Source organism: Hemiscyllium ocellatum, chromosome 17 (genome assembly GCF_020745735.1).
Source record: "Hemiscyllium ocellatum isolate sHemOce1 chromosome 17, sHemOce1.pat.X.cur, whole genome shotgun sequence".
Classification (NCBI taxonomy): Eukaryota; Metazoa; Chordata; class Chondrichthyes; order Orectolobiformes; family Hemiscylliidae; genus Hemiscyllium; species Hemiscyllium ocellatum.
In genome coordinates this window covers 74,294,245-74,313,735 of record NC_083417.1, presented here as the reverse complement: position 1 = coordinate 74,313,735, position 19,491 = coordinate 74,294,245, and the positions used below count along the sequence as shown (strand labels likewise).

At 44.6% G+C, this 19,491-nt stretch overlaps 1 protein-coding gene across 4 annotated transcripts in view; it reads right to left on the bottom strand.

Moving 5' to 3' along the window:
* ccdc102a (coiled-coil domain containing 102A) overlaps nt 1-19,491 on the bottom strand; it is a 209,675-nt gene that overhangs the window by 29,566 nt on the left and 160,618 nt on the right. For all 4 annotated transcript variants that reach the window (XM_060838302.1, XM_060838304.1, XM_060838303.1 and 1 more), the window contains one exon: nt 3,666-3,836. In XM_060838302.1, the coding sequence (XP_060694285.1) occupies nt 3,666-3,836 (171 nt within the window). The remainder of the gene's footprint in view (nt 1-3,665; nt 3,837-19,491) is intronic.

Genomic DNA, 19,491 nt, shown 5'->3' with positions numbered 1-19,491 from the left:
CGGGGCGAGAGAGCGCGAGAGAGCGGGGCGAGAGAGCGCGAGAGAGCGGGGCGAGAGAGCGCGAGAGAGCGGGGCGAGAGAGCGCGAGAGAGCGGGGCGAGAGAGCGCGAGAGAGCGGGGCGAGAGAGCGCGAGAGAGCGGGGCGAGAGAGCGCGAGAGAGCGGGGCGAGAGAGCGCGAGAGAGCGGGGCGAGAGAGCGCGAGAGAGCGGGGCGAGAGAGCGCGAGAGAGCGGGGCGAGAGAGCGCGAGAGAGCGGGGCGAGAGAGCGCGAGAGAGCGGGGCGAGAGAGCGCGAGAGAGCGGGGCGAGAGAGCGCGAGAGAGCGGGGCGAGAGAGCGCGAGAGAGCGGGGCGAGAGAGCGCGAGAGAGCGGGGCGAGAGAGCGCGAGAGAGCGGGGCGAGAGAGCGCGAGAGAGCGGGGCGAGAGCGAGAGAGGGCGAGAGCGAGAGAGGGCGAGAGCAAGAGGGGGCGAGAGCGAGAGAGACATTGTGAGAGGGAGGGAGGGCGAGAGCGACAGAGGGCAAGAGCGAGAGGGTGTCAATGTGAGAGGGAGGGAGGGAGGGCGAGGGCGAGAGCGAGCGAGGGGGCAAGAGGGAGGGCGAGGGAGGGAGAGCATGCGTGTGAGAGCGCGCGTGTGAGAGAGAGAGAGAAAGCGCGAGTGTGAGAGCGCGAGCACGAAAGACAGACAGACAGACAGACAGACAGACAGACAGACAGACAGACAGACAGACAGAAAGACAGACAGAAAGACAGACAGAAAGACAGACAGAAAGACAGACAGAAAGACACAAGAGTAGATATTGGCACACTGGAAAATGAGGCAAGTGTAGTAGTAGTGGGGAACAACAAAACTGCAGAGGAACTGAATTGACACTTCATATCAGTCTTCAAAGTGCAAGACACCAGTGGAGTTTGAAGAGAGTTGGGTAGTATAGTGGCCAACACTCAGGAGAAGGTAGTGAGAAAGCTGAAAAATCTGAAGGTGGATCTATCAACCAGACCAGGTGGACTACAAACCTCGAGTTCTGAAGGAGATAGTGGAGGAGGTTGTCGAGGTATTAGTGCTGATTTTTCAGGAATCACTGGAGTCAGGCAGTGTCCCAGAGGATTGGAAAATAGTGTAACTCATTTGTTCAATGAGGGAGAGAGAGACAGAAGATGGGAAATTAGAGGCCAGTTGGTTTTGGTCATCGGTTAGATTCGAGTATCCATTATTAAGCAAGAAATTGCATAGTACTTTTAAGTAGACGGTAAATAGGGCTGAGTCAGCATGGCTGCGATAAAGGGAGGTCGCGTCTTGAAAAATCTGTCGAATACATTGTCTAATTTGCTTGTTACCTCCTCAAAGGAGAGTCAGTGGATGAATTCTATTTGGATTTCCCGAAGGCCTTTGACAAGGTTGCTAAATAAGAGCCCATGGTATTAGGTACAATGTACTGGCAAGGATAGAGGATTGGCTGACTGGCAGAGAGTGGGGACAGAGGAGTCCTTTTCAGGAGGGGAGCCGGTGACTCATGGAGTTCTGTCGGAGTCAGTGTTTTATTCACGCTATATATGAACAGTCTGGATGAAGGAACCCAAGGCTAAATCTCACAAAAACTGATGAAGGGACAGGTAGTGTTGAGGAAGTGGGACAGACTTGAATAGAGTAGGATAGTGTGCAATGAAGTGGCAGATTGATACAATGTGAAAAAGTGAAAGGTTATGCATTTTCAAAGGAAGAATAGAGACATATCTCTAAATGGGGAAAGATTTTGGAACTCGGAAGCACAGAAGTACTTGGGAATCCTCGTTCAAGATTTTCTTAAGATTAACATACAGGCCCAGTTGACAGTTAGGAAGACAAACTGAGGCTCTGGCCAGACCGCATTTGCAATATTGTGAGCAGTTTGGGCCAAATATCTAACAAAAGAGGGGGGTTCCAGAGGAGGTTCACAAAAATCCTGGGAATTAAGAGTTTGTCATACCAGGAGCAGTTGAGGATGCTGGGTTTATATTCGGTGGAGTTTAGGAGGATGAGGAGAAATCTCATTGAAACTTACAGAATACGGAAAGGCTTGGATAGAGGGATGTTGATAAGATGCTCCCCTAGTAGCAGAGACTAGGGCTTGCAGGCACAGCTACAGAATAACCCTTTAGCAAAAATAGAAATTGCTAGAAAATCTCAGCAGGTTTGGCAGCATCTCTGGAGAGAAAACAGTGTTAACATTTTAGGTCGAGTGAGAAATTCCCACCTGAGCCATGGCAGAAGGTTCCATAATAATGAGAGAACTAGATACAGGGAACTATAATATAATAATATAGAAGTGTGAGAGAACTGGACACTAAGAACTGTGCAAGAATAATATTTAGTCATGAGAACTGGACACAGGGAACCATTCAGGATTATATATTACAGTGAGCGCACTGGACAAGTGGACTCATGAGTGAGTAATATTTTACATTGAGTGCACTGGACATGGGGAACTATGTGAGAACGATATATTTCCGTGAGTGTACTGAACTAACAACCAAGGTAATGCCATGGTACATTTGAGATAGACTGTGATGGTAACCTTTAGGAAACCATTGTAAAATCCACTGGTTCACGGAGTTGTGTTTTTGCAGGGAAGGGATCCTCCCTTCCTTATCTCCCCTGTCCTGATGTAGTTATGTTCTACAGAATAGGAAACCTTCTACACTCCTCATGCCAGGCTATATACACTATGCTACATTGTTATGACACCTTTTCTGAAACTGAAATAAAAATCTGATCAGCAGCAGTGAGGACCAGGAGAAATGTCCCTGATTGCAGAGGGACAGAAGGATTAGCTGAATAACGTACATGAAACCATTCTGATGAACACTGGTACTTTTTTCAACAGGTTTGATGTTCACTGAGGAAGTCTGCACCATGAAGGAGTCTGCTGCTTTGCCATGCTATGGACATGAGCTGAGATCATGGTTATCTCCTTGACTTCTGCTGGGAACAGAACCATCTGAGCCTGGAATCCAAGATCTTCCTACAATATTTCATTCGTTTCCATCTGGAGAGCCACAATGAAGACTACCTGTTTGCATCAGACAGGCATGTAACTTGTGAGTAAATAGCATGGTGCAGAATGCACACAAGAGCCAAATCATCAAATGATGATCAAATTCTGGTACCAGTGATTCAAAACGGCAATAGGACAACATAGACTGTGTAAGTCTTGGGGTAAATTCAGTATTTACAGGCTTTCAGGAGGGAACAATTTCTCACAACACTGTTTGGCAATTAGTCATTTTGCACATGGGATCAGTGCATTTGCTGAGCTCTGTTAAGAATACCAGCTATAATTTGAGAGCTTGAGGCATGACTTACTGCTCATATACCCATGGTCCATACGAACATCTTGACCCCTGCTGGAGGTTAGTGGTTTCTGTACTGCTCACAGAGGTAGAGGTCTCTACAGACATAGGAGGCTACTCTCCATTATTCAGGGCGTCTGGAAGTGAGAGAAACCTGGCCTAACAAGTGAGAAATGTGATCATTTCAGTAAGGCAGCAAGTCTTTTAAAAAATGTTCTCTCGGAATATTCTCTCAGACTGCCTTACGACTTCAGCTTTTCCAACATTTTTAAGCAGCTGAGTTCCTTATGGCATCCCTCAGTCCCTCCAGAAATCTCGATAATGTAAGAAGGCATACCTCATCCTCTGCCTGGGCCAATTCCTTCTTTAACTCTTCTACTCGAAGGCGCAGTTTCTTCACTTCGGCTTCGTGCTGTTCGACTCTTCTGTTTGCATGTGCCAGTTCAGCCATCTTTTCTTGGTACTGTTTCTTTAGCTTGGCGTGGATGTGCCTGAGATCAGACAATTCCTGCACCAAATAAACAATACAATAAGCAATTCAGAACTTGAGTACCAACAAATTAACATTGCTTACAGTAGCCGAGTGGTTAGTGGGACTCAAGAGTGTGGTCTGCAGAGCACTATCACTCACAAGAGTCCTCCTGATTGCATTAAGTGCACTGTTCTGATTGACCCACCAATGCCACAGCCAGAACTAAACAACATACCAAAATTCTCATTCCTTCCTCCGACTCCGCCCCCCCCACCACTGCACAGCACGATTTCTCAAAAATACAAGAGACAATAAATGCAGAGTTTAGAAAAAAAGATTTATGTTTATGAGACTTTGAGAGGGGCAGGTCATGCCTCAGAAGTCTTACTGAATTCTTCGAGGATGTGACAAAACACAAAAGGTAGAGCAGTGGATGTGGTGAATATTGATTTTAGTAAGGTGTTTGATAAGGCTCCCCATGATAGGCTCGCTCAGAAAGTAAGGAAGCATGGAATTAAGGGAAATCTGGCTGTCGGGATACAGAATTGGCTGGCCCATAAAGGACAGAGGGTGGTAAGTACACTGGTGCTCAGTGACCAGTGCTGTTCCCAGGGTTCGGCTCTGGGACCTCTGCTCTTTGTGATTTTTATATATGATTTGGATGAAGAAGTGGGAGGGTGGGTTAGTAAGTTCACTCATGACATGAAGCTTGGCGGAGTGGTGGATAGTGTGGAGGGCTATTGTAGGTTGCAACAAGACACTGGCAGGATGCAGAGGTGGACTGAGAAGTGGCATATGGTGTTCAACCGGGAAAAGTCTGAAGTGATTCACTTTGGAAGGTCAAATTTGAATGCAGGATACAGGGTTAAAGGCAGGATTGTTAGCAGTGTGGAGGAACAGAGGGATTTTAGGGTCCACATCCATAGATCCCTAATGTTGCCACCCAAGTTGATAGTGTTGTTAAGAAACATATAGTGTGTTGGTTTTCATTAGCAGGGGGATTAAGTTTAAGAGCCACGAGGTTTTGCTGCAGCTCTATAAAGCTCTGGTTAGACCACACTTCGAATAATTGTGTCCAGTTCTGATCACCTCATTATTGGAAGGATGTGGAAGCTTTAGAGAGGGTGCAGAGGAGATTTACCAGGCTGCTGCCTGGACTGGAGGGCATGTCTTATGAAGAAAGGTTGAGGGAGCTGGGGCTTTTCTCATTAGAGTGAAGAAGAATGAGAGATGACTTGATAGAGGCGTACAAGATGATGAGAGGCATAGGTACAGTGGATAGCCAGAGACTTTTCCCAGGATGGAAATGGCTATCATGAGGGGGCATTATTTGAAGGAAGGTTTACAACATAGAACAGTACAGTGCAGTGCAGGCCCTCTGGCCCTTGATATTGTGCCAACCTGTGAAACGAATCCAAACCACATCTAACCTACACTATGCCATTATCATCCATATGTTTATCCAGTGACCATTTAAATACCCTTAATGTTGGCAAATCCACTACTGCTGCAGGCAGGGCAGTCCACACCCTTACTACACTCGGAGTAAAGAGCATACCTCTGACATCCGTCCTATATCTATTACCCCTCAATTTAAAGCTAGCCATCACTATAGAGGAAAAAAGGCTCTCAGAGGAGATATCAGACGTAGGTTCTTTACATAGAGTGTGGAAGGTGCGTGGAATGCACTGCCAGCAGTGGTGGTACAGTCAGAGTCATAGAGATGTACAGCACGGAAACAGACCCTTCGGTCCAACCCATTCATACCAACCAGATATCCCAACCCAATCTAGTCCCACCTGCCAGCACCCGGCCCATATCACTCCAAACCCTTCCTATTCATATACCCATCCAAATGCCTCTTAAATGTTGCAATTGTACCAGCCTCCACCACTTCCTCTGGCAGCTCATTCCATAAACGTACCACCCTCTGTGTGAAAACGTTGCCCCTTAGGTCTCTCGTATATCTTTCTCCTCTCACACTAGACCTATGCCCTCTAGTTCTGGACTCCCTGACCCCAGGGAAAAGACTTTGCCTATTTACCATATCCATGCCCCTCAATTTTGTAAACCTCTAGAAGGTCAACCCTCAGCCTCTGGCGCTCCAGGGAAAACAGCCCCAGCCTGTTCAGCCTCTCATTTCAGCTCAAATCCTCCAACCCTGGCAACATTCTTGTAAATCTTTTCTGAACCCTTTCAAGTTTCACACCATCATTCTGATGGGAAGGAGACCAGAACTGCACGCAATATTCCAAAAGTGGCCTAACCAATGTCCTGTACAGCCGCAACATGACCTCCTGACTCCTGTACTCAATACTCTGATCAATAAAGGAAAGCATACCAAATGCCTTCTTCACTATCCTATCAACTTGCAACTCCATTTTCAAGGAGCTATGAACCTGCTCCCTAGGACCTTACCATTAAGTGTATAAGTCCTGCTAAGATTTGCTTTCCCAAAATGCAGCACCTCGCATTTATCTGAATTAACTCCATCTGCCACTTCTCAGCCCATTGGCCCATCTGGTCCAGGGGCTGTTGTAATCTGAGGTAACCCTCTTTGCTGTCCACTACACCTCTGATTTTGGTATCATCTGCAAACTTACTATCTGTACCTCTTATGCTTGCATCCAAATCATTTATGTAAATGACAAAAAGTAGAGGGCCCAGCACCAATCCTTGTGGCACTTCGCTGGTCACAGGCCTCCAGTCTGAAAAACAACCCTCCACCACCACCCTTTGAGCCAGTTCTGTATCTAAATGGCTAGTTCTTCCTGTATTCCATGAGATCTAACCTTGCTAAGATTAGATTATTTACAGTGTGGAAACAGGCCCTTCGGTCCAACAAGTCCACACCGACCCGCCGAAGCGCAACCCACCCATACCCCTACATTTACCCCTTACCTAACACTACGGGCAATTTAGCATGGCCAATTTACCTGACCCGCACATCTTTGGACTGTGGGAGGAAATCGGAGCACCGGAGGAAACCCACGCAGACACGGGGAGAACGTGCAAACTCCACACAGTCAGTCGCCCGAGTCGGGAATTGAACCCAGGTCTCTGGCGCTGTGAGGCAGCAGTGCTAACCACTGTGCCACCATGCTGCCCACAGTCTCCCTAATCAATCTCCCATGGGAAACCTTGTTGAACGCCTTCAGATACATTAGGGACATTCAAGTGACATTTGGGTAGGGACATGGATGATAGAAAAATGCAGAGTATGTGGGTTATTTTGATCTTGGAGCAGGATGAAAGGTTGGCACAATATTGAGGGCTGAAGGGCCTGCATTGTGCTGTACTGCTCTATGTTCCATTACAACATGTGCCAGAGGTTAGACTTTTAACACAAAGCGGTAAACAAAGAGGAAAACGGAGGAACATGGTGCTCTACACCAGCTTGAAGTGAAGCATCATCTCATTCTGTCTCACTGAAAACAGCAACATTCTTGCCCATTTGTGCTGTTGATTTTATTGAAGGGAAATGCAATCTAGCGGGATCAGGAGGTTGCTGGTCCTCACTGTCTTTTGCCTCATCTAAGTGGTCCACAAATGGCACTGTTTGAAGAAACCCGTTTCCCTGTTATAAGCAGTTTGTTTCAAGATAGAGCTCTCAGAGTTTAACTGGTTTTCCTGAGGTTTCTGCAAATATTGGTTGTTTCTAGCAAACTTTCAAAACTTATGAATGGCCACCCTCTCGGACAGCTGAATTGTACTTCCATATCAACATTAAGTTACCCCACGTCTGGAGCTGGATGTTTCGGAGCTGAAAAAATTAACTTTGTAATTGTCTCAGTGATTAAATTCAATTAATTGGACAAAGACCTATTGTTACCCCACTGAGGTTAGTTTTTCTCAAAGCTAATTATTCTTTACTTTGGGTTGCTTCTTATCCTCGAACTGAAATGTAGAATGAATGCCTTTTTTGGTTTCATTGCTATAAAATATAATTTGCATGGGTGTTTGACCGAGCGAATATCCTTTTGTTCTTGCACTACTGTGGGAGATTGGCACAGCCTACGTGCAATGAAATAGAAAGGATTACAGCTGAACCAACACTGGGAATTCTAGATCAATAGGAAATTCTGCACGGTTTATAGGACCCTGCTGTACATGAACTAGATGTCAGAGAGGCCCACAAAGTAAGCCACTATGGTTCAAAGCAATTCACTGTGTAAAACACTGGGAGACATTTCAATCCAAGTTGTTCTTGTTACAGGCTTAAATTTTCATTGAGTTCTAACCTCTGGCATGTAACCTTTCTAAAAATGCCCGTGTCCCTTGTGGTTTATGTATCAGAAAACTAAAATGCTCCTTCCATCTGTGGTTTACAGTCTTGAAGTATGCCCCGACTGCCCTCAGCTAGACCTACACTGAAAATCATTGAACTTTAATGCAGACAACAGTATGGAGTTTCAAATTAGTTGATCAATGTTAAAATTACATTATGAACTACAGTTAGCTAGGAGGCAAATCAATCAATTGTTAACATTGCATAGAGCAACTCCAGTCACTGGGACTGAACAAACATGACATTGCCTGTAGTCATTCATACAAAGATCTAATCATGTGCTTTGACGAGCTGCTTGTAAAATCCCCAGAGAATTATCCAGAAAGCACAAACAATATCCTGTGAACCTCAGAACATCCAATCCAATATTTTTCCTGCAAAAGAATTATCAAAATACATATTTTTTCCTGCATCCTTCATTGCACCTGGATGAATTCATGCTGAAGGAAAACAAGAAACAAATTCTCAATGATAAGGAAGGTTTAAGATATTAGGCTGGGCAGGCTGAGCCTTTTCTCATTGGAGGTAGGAGGTTGATAGGCGACCTTACAGAAATTTATAAAGCAATGAGGGGTATAGATAGAGTTAATGGTAGTTCCCTTTTCCCTAGGATGGGGGATTTTCAAGACACATTTTTAAGGTGAGAGGCGAGAGAATTAAAAAAAACAAGGTGCAAATTTTTCACAGAGAGTGGTTTGCATGTGGAATGAACATCCTGAGAAAGTAGTGTCATGACACAGGGAAGCCCCTTCGTTAATTTAAACCCGACACACAGAAGCTCACCTCACGCCATAAGCTGTTACAATTCGAGAAGCAAAGAACTATCCCAGAGATCACTATTTAAAGTAAAAAATAACAATTTCATTCTTTAAGTCCACAAGAGAATATTAAACAATTATTTACAACTCCTTTCTCTTAAACCTATCTTTTATCTCCCACTCTACAATACTGACCCAATAAAAACCCTGATTAAGATGGACAAAAAAACCTCAAATTCCAAAACCAGCCAGCCATCAAATCTTCTCTTTATACCTTCCTCTGCAGATTTTCCTCTGGTGTCTTTCCTTCAGTATTCTGCCTCTCAGGTCTTTCATATGAACAGGTACCTTTCAGAGAGATATTTGGCGAGCATCAATACTTGTTGGTCTTCTTAGCAGTTCTTCTCCTAATTGTTCAAAATGTCTGGTTTTATACCGCAAAACATCAAATCATTTCGTTGGTTTGATATCATCCCAAACAGTAAAATTCAAATTTGATTGGATTTTGGTATCTGGGGCATAATTTAAACTGATTGGCCGAATTTGAATTTGTTTTTGTCCCACGGCAACACAACTCCAGCTGTTTGTTTTGCCTTGTTCAGGACACTCTGTGCTTTCAGTCAGTCCTTGCTAGCTTCCTCTCTCTCTCAAAAGGTACATCTCTACCCCTTCACAACAGTGGTGGATGTGGGTACAATTACAATGTTTAAAAGAAATTTGGCTAAGTATATGAATAGGAAAGGTTTTAAGGGATATGGGCCAGGAGCAGGTGGTGGGTCTGGTTTAGTTTGGGATTCTGGTCGGCATGGATTAGTTCGACCGAAGGGTCTGTTTCCTTGCTGTATGACTCTGCGCGCTATGGATTTGAAAAGAGCAAAATACAATAAACAGTTTCCTAACTGCATCAGGAGTTTCCAACACAGATTCTTATTGCTGTAATATCATACAGTCTATTTAATATTAAGCAGATTGTAAGCAATGAAAGAGCTGAGCAATGACGAGCAACATCTTTGTGCTGCTAGGTTGTGACATGTGTGACAATGCTGTCTAAGAGATAAACTGTTGAATTCCAAAATCACCTTTCTTGGCCAACAGGCTCTCTGGATTACAGCAGCGCAGGAAAGAGGAGGAGGAGGAGTGGGACGGGCAAGGAGAGGGGGTGGTCAAACCAAATCTCTCATGCCATCCCTGAAAACTCCCTGTAATGCTGTGACTTCAGTCTCAGACATGCTCTCTGACTATAATTTCTCTCTCTGACTTCAGTTTCAAACATCCTCCCCTTTGATTACAATCTCCCCTTCAGACAGCCTCTTCCTTGATGTAGGCTTCCCTTTGGACATCTTCGTCCTTAGTTACAGTGTCCCCTTCAGACACCCAAGCCCTTGAAAAAAAGACTTTTGGGGACATGCCCCCTTGATAACAATATTCCCTTTGGACACCCTCCCCATTGATAACAATATTCCCTTTGGATATCCTCCCCCTTGATTACGGTATTCCCCTCGGACACCCTCCCCATTGAACACAAGCTCCTCCTCAGATATGGTCCTCCTTTAGGACACCCTCCCCCTTGCTTACAGGATAGTATGTTGTCTCCCAGGATCAAGGACGTCACAAAATCAATTGCAGCATATTGTCAAAGGGGACAGGGAGAAGCAGGAGGTTTTTGTACACATTGGCAAGAATGACAGGGAATGGGTTAAGGCTTTTCAGAAGTAATATAGGAAGTTAGGTAGGAGGTTAAAAAGCCGAAACTCAAAAAGGCAGTAACCTCTGGATGACTCCCAGGACCATGAGAAGTAAGAAAATAGGGCGAATAAATCAGTGGCTGAGGTGACGGTGCAGTGGGCAAGGATTCAGATTTTTGGATCATTGGGATCCCTCCTGGGCCAGAAGAGACCTGTTCAAAAATGATATTCAGTATAGGAGTTGGGATTAGATTTGATTCGATTAGATTCCCTACAGTGTGGGAACAGGCCCTACCAATTCATCTACTCAATGCACTGATGCCAAGCAGTCTGCTCTCTGGAAAGTAGAGTAAATAGCTTTGGGGTTTTTTTTTGAAAAGTAAACATAAGTAAACAAACGAGTGGATGGAGTCAGGCTGACAGAGGTTTCAGTTTTAGTTTCAGTTTTGCTTTCATTTATTGAAGTTGGGATTTTGGAGTTGAAGACAGAGATTGTCCTCTGCTTCTACAAAAGGTCACGTTCTGTCTTTGCTACTAGATTCAGTCTTCTGTTTACTTTCTCCTGAACTGCAGGGAATAGCAAGTGTGCAAATCTTTTTTGCTGAATTTGCCTTGGCCAAGGGGGTGTTTATGGCATTTGCTAAATTGAAACAGATTTTTAAAAAAACACATTTGTGAGGTATGGGCATCACTGGATGTCCAGTGTTTATTATTTATCCATTGTTGTCCTTGAGAAGGTGGTAGTGAGCTGTCATCTTGAACTGCTGCAGTCTACCTGTGAGTTAACCTGTAATGCCAGTTGGTAGGGAATTCCAGAGTTTTGGCCCAGCGACAATGAAGGAATGGCGATACATTTCCAAGTTCAGGATGGGGAGTGACTTGGAGGGAAACTTGAGAGTGCTGGTGTTCTTATTTTCTGCTGCCCTTGTCCTTCTTGATGGAAGTGGTTGTGTTTGGAAGGTGCAAGAATCTTTGATAAATTTCTACAGTGCATGTTGTAGATAATAGCAACATGGTGCACTGATCATCGGTGGTGGAGAGAGTAGATGCTTGTGGATGTAAGACTGCTTTCTCCTGGATGGTGTCAATCTTGAGTGATGTTGGTGCTATACTCATCCAGATAAGTGGGGAGTATCCCATCACACTCCTGACTTGTGCCTGGTAGATGGTGAACAGGCTTTCTGTGAAAGGAGACGAGTTACACACTGCAATATTCCTACCCTCTGACCTGTAGCCACTGTGTTTATGTACGTAGTCCAGCTGAGGTTCTGGTCAATAACAACCCCATAGGATATTGATAGTAGGGCAATTAAGTGATGGTAACACCACTGAATGTCAAGGGGAGATGGTTAGATTGTCATTTCTTGGTGATGGGGTGGATAAAAAGTGGAGCTGGAGAAAGCACAGCTGGTCAAGCAGCAAAGGAGAAGGGCAGTTGGCATTTCAGGTTGCATCCTTCAGTTCTGCACCTGGAGTCCTCACTCCCTCCTAATTGTGAAGGTCAAAGCCTGGCATGAAAAGCATGAAAAGTACTTGCCAGCCCAGGATTGGATACAATCCAGAGCCTGTTGTATTTGAACATGGCTGGCTGAGGATTTGTGAATGGTTCTGAACAATATGTAATAGTCAGACAGTCAGAGGCCTACAGCATGGAGACAGGCCCTTTGGCCCAAACTGATCCATGCTGGCCAAAATGCCCATCCATACTAACCCCAATCCCCTGAACGTGGCCCATATCCTTCTAATCCTTTACTATCTATGGATTTGTCTAAATGTTGTCAATGTACCCGCCTCAACTATTTTATCTGGCAGCTCATTCCATATGCGTAGCACCCTCGGTGTTAAAAAGTTGTCCCTCAGGATTTCCTTTTATTCTTCCCCCTCTAACTTTAAACTGATGCCCTCCAATCCTCGATTCCCCAACCCTGGGGAAAAGAATGAGTGCATTCACCCTATCCATGCCTCTCATGATATTATATACCTTTATAAAGGTTGTCCCACGTCTCCTATGCTCTAAAGAAAACATCTTAGATTGTCCAACCTCTCCCTATAACTCAGACCTTTGAGTCCAGGCAGTTGACTTTCTTGATTTGGAGATGCCAGTGTTGGAATGGGCTGTACAAAGTTAAATATCACACAACACCAGGTTATAGTTCAACAGGTTTAGTTGGAAGCACTAGCTTTCAGAGAACTTTCCAGTTTAATAACCAGCATCATATAATAAGGTCACCAAAACTAAACACAAAACTCCAAATGCGACCTCACCAATGTCCTGTTTAACTACAACATAACTTCCCAACTTCTATACTCAGTGCCAAAAGCCTTCTTCACTGCCCTGTCTACCTGTGACTCTACTTTCAGAGAACTGAACTCCAAGGGCCCTCTGTTCCACTACACTCCTTAATGCTGAAAATGTGTTGCTGGAAAAGCGCAGCAGGTCAGGCAGCATCCAAGGAGCAGGAGATTCGATGTTTTGGGCATAAGCCCTTCCCAAGTCTTTCTCTACACTAAAGACAGAAGAAAGATTCATTGAGGGCCTTGCCCTGCGGTTCCACACATACGTGGTCCTTTGAGATGTACTACTCTCTCTCTAGTTATTCTTTTTCCTTTGATATATTTGAAGCTCTTTGGATTCACCCTAATCTTCTCAGCCAAGGCTATTTCATGCTCCATTTTCACCCACCTGATTTCCATCTTCAGTAAACTCCTGCATCCTCTATATGACTCTAGGGATTCCCTTGACCCCAACTATGTGTACCTGAGCCATGCCTCTTCCTTTTTTCTGGTCAAAGTCGCAATACCTCGTGTCATCCAGGGTTCTCTATTTCTGCTAACCTTGCCCTCCACCCTCATTGGAACATATAGACCATAAACTCCAGCTATCTTACTTTTATTGGCCTCCTACCATTGTCTCTGTAAAAGAAGCCTACCACTCTCAGCTCCTTTGAATTTGCTACCTCGTGTTAGGCATTTCAACTCTGGGAAAAAGATTCTGACTGCCAACCATGATTGCATCTCATAATTTTATACACTTTTATCAAAGTCTCCCCTTAGCTTGTGCTGCTCCAGAGAAAGCAACCCAGGTTTTTCTGCCCTCTCCTGATAGCTCATATCTGCTAATCCAGGCAGCATCCTGGTAAACCTCTTCTGCACCCTCTCCACTTCCTTCCTGTAATGTGGGAACTAGAACTGAGTGCAATATTCTAACTGTGGCCTAACCAAAGTCTTATAAAGCTGCGACATGACATCTGATTTCCCGAAATGCAACACTTACACTTACCTGAATTAAACTCCATCCACCCTTTCTCTACCCAGTTCTGTAACTGGTCTATATCCTGCTGTATCCTTTGACAACCTTCTACAGTATCTACAACTCCACCAATCTTTATTGGCTGCAAGCATATGAATCTTCATTTTCATCCAAGTCATTTATATAAATATCTATCACAAAATGCAAAGGTCCCAGAATGGATCCCTAAAGGACACCACTAGTTATGGACTTATAGCCAGAAAAACACCCTTCCACCACGATCATCTGCCTTCTATGGGCAAGCTACTTCTGAATTTAAGCGGCCAAATCACTGTGGATCCTTTACATCTTAATCTTCTGGTTGAGCCTGCCATGAGGGGCCTTGTCACAGACTTACAAACATCCATGTAGACAACATTCACTGCTCTACCCTCGATCACCTTTGTCACCTCCTCAAAATAATATACAAGCAAATTAATAAGATATGACCTGCTCAACACAAAGCCATGCTGACTATCCCGAGTTAGGTTATGCTTTTCCAAATGGTTTCCCAGTCACTGATGTGAGGCTCAACAGTCTATAGTTTCCTGGGATCATCCCTACATCCCCTCTTGAACAGCGGGGCAATATTAGCTACTTGCCAGTCCTTCAGGACCTCTTTAATCAAGGCCCAGCAATCTCCTCTCTTGTCTTTCTCAATAACCAGATGACTTATCCACCTTAATACTCGTCAAGGGATGCATGGTTGAGAAATATTCACCTAGATTAGCTTAATGCTTTTCAATTAGAAAATGGCTGCCTGAGTGAAGCCCTTATTAAATACCCAGAAGTTTATCAGGAAAGTAGAGAGATCGTCTCCTTGCATGTTGACCAGGAAGCAATTCCACGATTTTGCAAGGCCCACCCAGTACCATTTGCCTTACGGCAAAAGTACAGGCAGAAGTTAGAGGCTGGAAAGCGAAGGAATCATCGATCAAAACTTGCTTACGTCCATTGGAAGATAAAGTGAGGGCAATCAAAGGTGTCCCAGCACCCATGTCTTTCCTTGGGCTGGTGAATTATTACAGAACATTCTCATAACCTTTCATCAACATTTTTTTAAAAACAAAAATGTCAGCCTTGGAAATAGTCGCATAGATGAGGACTAGCTTTCAGGGAAGTGAAGAAACACGTATCATTCTTTAAGGTGTTGTCACACGATGATCCCAAGAGAGATTCAATGATGTGATACCACTCCATACAGCATTGGGATGGTATTAGCTCATAAGTGGTACGAAGGAGAGGAACACTCAGTAGCATATGATCGATCCTAGGACTTTGGCTAGTACAGAGCATAAATATACCCAGAGAGAGGATGAAGATTTGGCAAGTCATATCTGGAGGCCAAAAGTTCCCCTATTTCTTTACACACAAATTTATAATAATAATGGACCACAAAATCCAACCACGCCCATTTAAAGAGAATAAGGCAGGGCTGCCCATAGCTTTTGGTTGAATTCAGGCAGTGGGCTGAATGAAGTGCAGGTAATTACATGTTGGAACACCATCCAGAAGGCCAATTGGCAAAGATGGATGCATTGAGTAGCCTCCCGCTGGTACCACCGCTGCAAGAGTCCAAAATGGTTTTTGGATTTTCTGGATCGTCTTCCAGTCACAGCTGACAATATCGGACTTGGATGCAGCAAGATCCGGTCCTGGCAAAATAAAAACAGCTGGTGGTGATGGGAGAAACCAAAGGGACTGTCACACTCAGGACTGAACCTTTGCTGGACCTGGAGAGATCAGATCATAGTAGAGGACGGCCTATTATTGTGAGGAGCAAGAGTGATTGCCCCGAACAAAAGTTACCACCAAATACTGGCTCAACTGCACCAGGGTCATCCAGAAGAATCCAAAATGAAGATGTTAGCAAGAAGTTGTTAGGCAGCAAGGACTGGATGCAGACATAACTGCATTGGTGGCACACCACCCAGAATACCAACAAGGGCAAAAATTACTGACAGCAGCACCCCCACATTTGTGGGGATGGCTAGGTAAACCCTGGACTCCTTCACATGTCGACCATGCAGGTCCTTTCCATGGCCTAGTTGCTCTTTATGGACATCAATATAAAGTGGTTGAATGTACATACAGTTAATTCATCAAACATGGGGATGACGATAGAAAACTGCATGCATCTTTTGTAATACACATGTTAACGAACTGGGGAAATAAAGCTAAAATCCTCCACTCTGTAATAATAACTTGCCTTGTAAAATAGCTAAGCATAGTGACCATGAGAATGGAATAAGTAATGCACAAATCTTGGCATAATCAAGCATCTGTCTGTTTCCCAGGCAGTTGGTTTAACATAGTGACTAGAATACTGATTGTAACCGAGGTATTGTCAGTTTGACGTAAATGACACCATATTAACTGCTTTGTTTAACCTAAGTGAATAACATTTAAATATCTTGTTCACATGCAGTGACGCAAATAACACCACATTAATAGCTTTGTTTATTTAATGTGAAATAGCACTAAATACATTAATTATCTGATGGGAACCTAATTAACACGAAACATTATATGATGGGAATTGGAGAAAAACGAGATAATCATGCATATTAAGGGTATAAATTATGCCAACGCTTTACCAAGAATTAGAGATCTATTATTAGCATATTCAGGGAAATCTAGGATTGATACGCTGGATTATTGACTATTGATCTCTCGCCGGCTTAATTACAACAAAGTGTGCTTTTTTGCAACTTATGTGTGGTCCAAAAATTTCTGAGTCAACACATGGACTCCTGGAAGCATTGGTCACAGATAACGGCTATCATTTATACTAGCAGAGAATTCAAGTATTTCTAAAAGTAAAATGGTATTCTTCATATAAGGACAGCTCCATACCATCCATTATCCAATGGTATGGCAAAAACGAGAGTCCAAACTTTGAAGGCAGTCTTAAAGAAACAGCCTACTGCTTTACTACATACAACACTAACCTGGTTCCTAATTGATGCTGGACACAAGATTCCACTAAGCAAGAAAGACAGTTAACTTCAGGAACAAAGTTTGGTGCAGGTCTCAGGAATGGCCCATAATGGGCAAGAGGCAGATTGATGTGAGCTCAGGTTCAGTGATTTATATCGTTAAGGTAGGTGCAAATGTCCTTAATAAGCATGTCAACTATATGAAAGCAGCAAAGTCAATCAGTGCGGGAGCAAAACATACCTGGCTCAACAACCTTTCTGACAGTTCCAGAACCCATGGGTTCTCCATCTCTACCAAGCATTGAAGATACCTCAGAATCTGAGATGGACACGCTGGATGTCACTGCCTCGACTCCTTTGCTGTTTGAAGATGACTGTCTTGTACCCAGACAGTTTCTTCCAAGACAGTCTGGGCACAAGAGGTGAGCTACACAGTGTGTTACATGCCACTCATATCAGAGACAGAGGTGCAGAAACCTGACCCAGGGCTAGAATGCCCCAGGAAGAGCTACAAAATTAAAATCAAATCTATGTCCTTGGACTCAAAGGGAAGGGATGTAGTGATTGTAAACAGAGCAGCCAGATGGACGTCATTGAATATGAGTTCCCTGATTGGACCAGATTAACAGTCCCCAGCAGGAAGCCTTAGCTGACAGATAAAGACAGGAGTGTCAAAGGTTTTGTTCACTCAGAGTTGGTTTAGACAGACCTGGATCAGTGTCAAGGACTATCTACATGCAAATAAAGGGTGCCTTGGCGACAGGATACTGGCGTCTGACGAGTTATTTCATCTGTATTAATGCGATACTCTGCCTTTCTGTTCATCATGAAAAAAAGTACATAATTTCATATTTACCCATGCTGTACTGCATCTGCTATATGTTTGTCCACACTAAAAAACTTGTTTAAATCACCTTGAAAGCTCCTTACATCCTCCTCACAACACGCAATCTGGTACAATTTTAAGTCCTCAACAAACATGGAAATTAGAACATTTGGTTCCCTCATCCAGATCATTTATATTGCAACACACTGCACCACAGCCTGCAAAACTGTCATTGATGCACACATTGGTGCTACAATGTCTGTGTGTACTGCTACAACCTGATAGATACCATGATAGCCTCCTTCTTCAAAGACCACAATTTCCCCCCAGATATGGTCGACGATGCTCTCCACCGCATCTCCTCCACTTCACGCTCCTCCGTCCTTGAGCCCCGCCCCTCCAATTGCCACCAGGACAGAACCCCACTGGTCCTCACCTACCACCCCACCTACCTCCATATCCATCGTATCATCCGTCGTCATTTCCGCTACCTCCAAACGGACCCCACCACCAGGGATATATTTCCCTCCCCTCCCCTTTCAGCGTTCCAAAAAGACCACTCCCTCTGTGACTCCCTCGTCAGGTCCACACCCCCCATCAACCCAACCTCCACTCCAAGCAATCTCCCCTGCAACCGTAAGAAATGCAAAATTTGCGCCCACACCTCCCCTCTTACTTCCCTCCAAGGCCCCAAGGGATCCTTCCATATCCGCCACAAATTCACCTGCACCTCCAAAAACATTTACTGCATCCGCTGAACCTGATGTGGCCTCCTTTATATTGGGGAGACAGACTGCCTACTTGCGGAATGTTTCAGAGAACACCTCTGGGACACCCGGACCAACCAACCCAACCACCCCATGGCTCAACACTTCAACTCCCCCTCCCACTCCACCAAGGACATGCAGGTCCTTGGACTCTTCCATCGCCAGACCATAGCAACACGACAGCTGGAGGAAGAGCGCCTCATCTTCCGCCTAAGAACCCTCCAACCACAAGGGATGAACTCAGATTTCTCCAGTTTATTTATTTCCCCTCCCCCCACCTTGTCTCACTCCCAACCCTTGAACTCAACACCACCTTCCTAATCTGCAATCTTCTTCCTGACCTCTCCGCCCCCACCCCTACTCCGGCCTGTCACCCTCACCATAACCTCCTTCCACCTATCACATTTCCAACGCCCCTCCCCCAAGTCACTCCTCCCTAACTTTTACCTTAGCCTGCTTGGCACACTTTCCTCATTCCTGAAGGAGGGGTCATGCCCGAAACGTCAATTCTCCTGCTCCTTGGATGCTGCCTGACCTGCTGCGCTTTTCCAGCAACACATTTTCAGCTCTGATCTCCAGCATATGCAGATATCACTTTTTCCTAGGTACCATGATAGGTACTGACATCACAACTATCATTACTATTGCAATGACCAGGATTTATCCTGACAGGATCAGTATTATTGGCACCATGACAAATTTTATTAGCATCAAATCCTGTATTACTTGTAGAATGCTGTCCACAAATACTTTGGAGATGCCGGTGTTGGACTGGGGTGTACGAAGTTAGAAATCACGCAATACCAGGTTATAGTCCAACAGGCTTATTTGGAAGCACTAGCTTTCGGAGCACACCCACCTGATGAAGGAGCAGCGCTCCGAAAGGTAGTGCTTCCAAATAAACTTGTCGAACTATAACTTGGTGTTGTGTGATTTTTAACTTTGTTCACAAATACTGCTGTGTTCTGATCTTCCTGTGGTGCCGGCACCAGTGGTTTTTCATCTGGGGTCCCCTCCTTACTTGAAAAACCACTGTGCAATTGTGCCTTTCGCCATCTCTCAAAAATGACAAACAAATAACTGCCGATGCTAGAGATTTGAAACAAACAAGAACAGAATTTGTTGGAGAAACGCAGCAG